Consider the following 3,066-nt stretch of genomic DNA (forward strand, 5'->3'; position numbering starts at 1 on the left):
GCAGCACTTTAAAAATGAGAGTGAGTAATGTTTGTTGCTATGCTTGGGATTGTAATGCATAATGAAGTCCACTTTTGGTAGGGTAGGAAGCAGGTGTGATTGTTCAGGCCCAGGGTTCAATGTAAGGAAATGATAAAACTGCCTGCTTGTTTGCTTTTGCCATCTGCTATCATAACTTCAATGGAAACAAATAAAGCGTGCTTATTATTCAAATAACTTTGCTTTTCTTGCCAAAAAACCCACAATGCCATGCACACACACACACCTGACCATAAGCCCAGTTTTCATTTGAAAAGGTGTCTGCGGATGTGGAGTGAATGGTTAAGTGAGAAGTCCCAGAAATCGGAAAGGAATGTGCGGGTGGAGTTTGGGGAGGACATGGGAAAGAGTTCTGAATGTGCTGAAGGGGAGGGCAGGCACCCATCTGCTCAGTCTGGGGCATCAGGAGGGACTGCAGCATGTTGGTTTGCCGCTCCAAAACTTTTATCAGCCTCTCCACTGCATCCCTAGTGTATGCCTCATTTTCTTTTCTTTCCTGCTTGTCACTTTCCCTCCACTGCCTGCATTCCGTCTTGTCTGCAGCAAAGTACTGCTGCACCTCCCAGAACATATCTTCCTTGCTCGGTCTTGGGCGTTTTCTAATCCGGCGGAGACACTCGGCTGAAGTGGAGGGAGTGCCTCCTTTCAAGGACATATCTGGTGAAGCACAAGTAACAATAAACAAAAGCATTATTGTTAGGTAGACGTACAGCATTGAAACGCTAAATTAAAATACACCACTGGTAACACACCAGTCACTTCCCCGCTGACCCTTGACAAGCACACATGGAGAGTGGAGAACAGCTCCTGACTGAATGCAGCACTGGGCAACCCCGGCATGGGTTCCACATCTTCTAATGACTCCACCTCTTCATCAATGACTTCCTCCTCTGGGTTAGGTCCAGTTTCCGTTGGCTCCAGCTCACCGAACTATCCACAGGGCTCTTGGCGGTGGAAGTGGGGTCGCCACCAAGGATAATGTCCAACTCCTTATAAAAATGGCAGGTCTGGGGCACAGCACTGGAGCGACCGTTTGCCTCCCTTGCCTTCTGGTATGCATGCCTCAGCTCCTTCACCTTTGCTCTGCACTGCAGCAAGTCCCGATCATAGCCCTTTTCCCACAAACTGCAAGAAATCTGTCCATAGGTATTGAAATTCCTACAGCTGGAGCACAGCTGGGACTGCACAGCCTCCTCTCCTCAAATACTGAGCCATAGGCAATGTCTCGGTGGGTGCCAAGCTCCCCACCCCACCCCGCTGCCCCAGCTCACCTCTGCCTCCACCTCCTCCTCTGAACACACCACGACCCCGCTTCTCCTCCCAGCACTTGTTACCACCAAACAGCGGTAACAAGACAAGGCCTAAGGAACAATGCGGGATAACCAGTATCCACTCATGTTTCTTGCTGGTACCTATTAAGGTTTCCCACACCACAATATGTAGGAATTATTGACACAGGGAGCACCATAAAATATGGAATTGGCATTAGGATGGTCAGTTGTTCATAATTCATTTATCTGAATAATAAAAATGTCATTTTTCAGTGTGTGAAGAGCGACCAATCTGCTTCATCCATTAGAACAGCCTCCAGTTGTGCATGTAGTGTCTCATATTAACATTGTCTCTCCATCCAGGTGTCTGTCCTGCGACCATCACCCTAGACTCTGGGCACATACAGGAACTCAGGAGAACGTACGGTACATACAGGAGACACTGTTCTGCCTCAGTGTTGGACAACTTCTCCCCTTCACCATGTCAGATTCCAACTCAACCGATTTCACCAACCCCTCCACCTTCATCCTGCTGGGCATTCCTGGCCTGGAGGCAGCCCATGTCTGGATCTCCATCCCCTTCTGCACCATGTACACCATAGCCATCTTGGGGAACTTCACCATCCTGTTCATCGTGAAGAGGGAGCCGAGCCTCCATGTGCCCATGTACTATTTCCTCTGCATGCTGGCCATCACCGACCTGGTCCTGTCTACATCCATCCTACCCAAAATGCTGAGCATCTTCTGGTTCAATTCTAGGGAGATCAATTTCAGTGCATGCCTGACCCAGCTGTACTTCATTCTCAGCTTCTCTACGATGGAGTCTGGGATCCTCGTGGCCATGGCTTTTGATCGCTACGTGGCCATCTGCGATCCCCTGAGACATTCCACCACGCTGACAAACCCCATGGTGGCCAATATTGGCCTGGCCATGGTGCTGCGTGGTGCCATACTCGTACTGCCCATTCCCTTCCTGGCAAGGAGGTGGCCATATTGCAGAACCAACATCATTCCCCACACGTACTGTGAGCACATAGCTGTGGTGAAGCTGGCCTGTGCCGACATCAGCGTCAGTAGTTACTACAGCCTCTCTGTGGCACTCTTGGTGATTGGTCTGGATGTGTTTTTTATCGCCATCTCCTATACCGGGATCCTTGGGGCCATCTTCAGCCTCCCAACAAAGGACGCCCGGCTCAAGACTTTTGGGACCTGCGGCTCCCACCTCTGTGTCATCTTAGCCTCTTACATCCCAGCTCTCTTCTCCTTCCTCACGCACCGGTTTGGACATAATGTGGCTCTGCATTTCCACATTCTCGTGGCCAACATGTACCTCCTGTTGCCCCCCATGCTAAACCCCATCATCTATGGGGTGAGGACCCAACAGATCCGGGATAGGCTGCTCCAGCTCTTTACTCGTAAAGCGACCTAAAGTTTTCTCTTGGTTCTCTGGTCTCAGACCGAGCTCTATGCAGAACTGGCTGGTGACATGGTGCTGGGCCCTCTTCCCTGAATCACTGACTGGCCAGTAAAAGAGACATTAAACCCTTTCCTGACCTTACTGTGCTGTGTCAGGGTGACAAGCTGGGGAATCTGTCTATATACAACTCATAGGGTTGCCACCTTTCTAATTGCTGGTAACTGGAAGCCTGAGGCCCCACCTCTCTTCCCTGCCTCTTCCCCCAGGTTCCGCCCCTCCTCTGCCTCTTCCCCTCAAAGCCCCGCCCCTCACTCGCTCCTCTCCTCCCCACCCCCGTCA

General features: G+C 50.8%; 1 protein-coding gene across 1 annotated transcript; it reads left to right on the forward strand.

The window, feature by feature from the left end:
* Positions 1 to 1,791: 1,791 nt before the first annotated feature.
* On the forward strand, positions 1,792 to 2,739 carry LOC103307414 (olfactory receptor 52P1-like). Its single transcript, XM_024114544.1, has one exon. The coding sequence runs from the start codon at positions 1,792 to 1,794 to the stop codon at positions 2,737 to 2,739; it is 948 nt and encodes a 315-aa protein (XP_023970312.1).
* The last annotated feature ends 327 nt before the right edge of the window (positions 2,740 to 3,066 follow it).

The sequence above is a fragment of the Chrysemys picta genome, unplaced genomic scaffold, assembly GCF_011386835.1.
Source record: "Chrysemys picta bellii isolate R12L10 unplaced genomic scaffold, ASM1138683v2 scaf76, whole genome shotgun sequence".
Lineage (NCBI taxonomy): Eukaryota > Metazoa > Chordata > Testudines > Emydidae > Chrysemys > Chrysemys picta.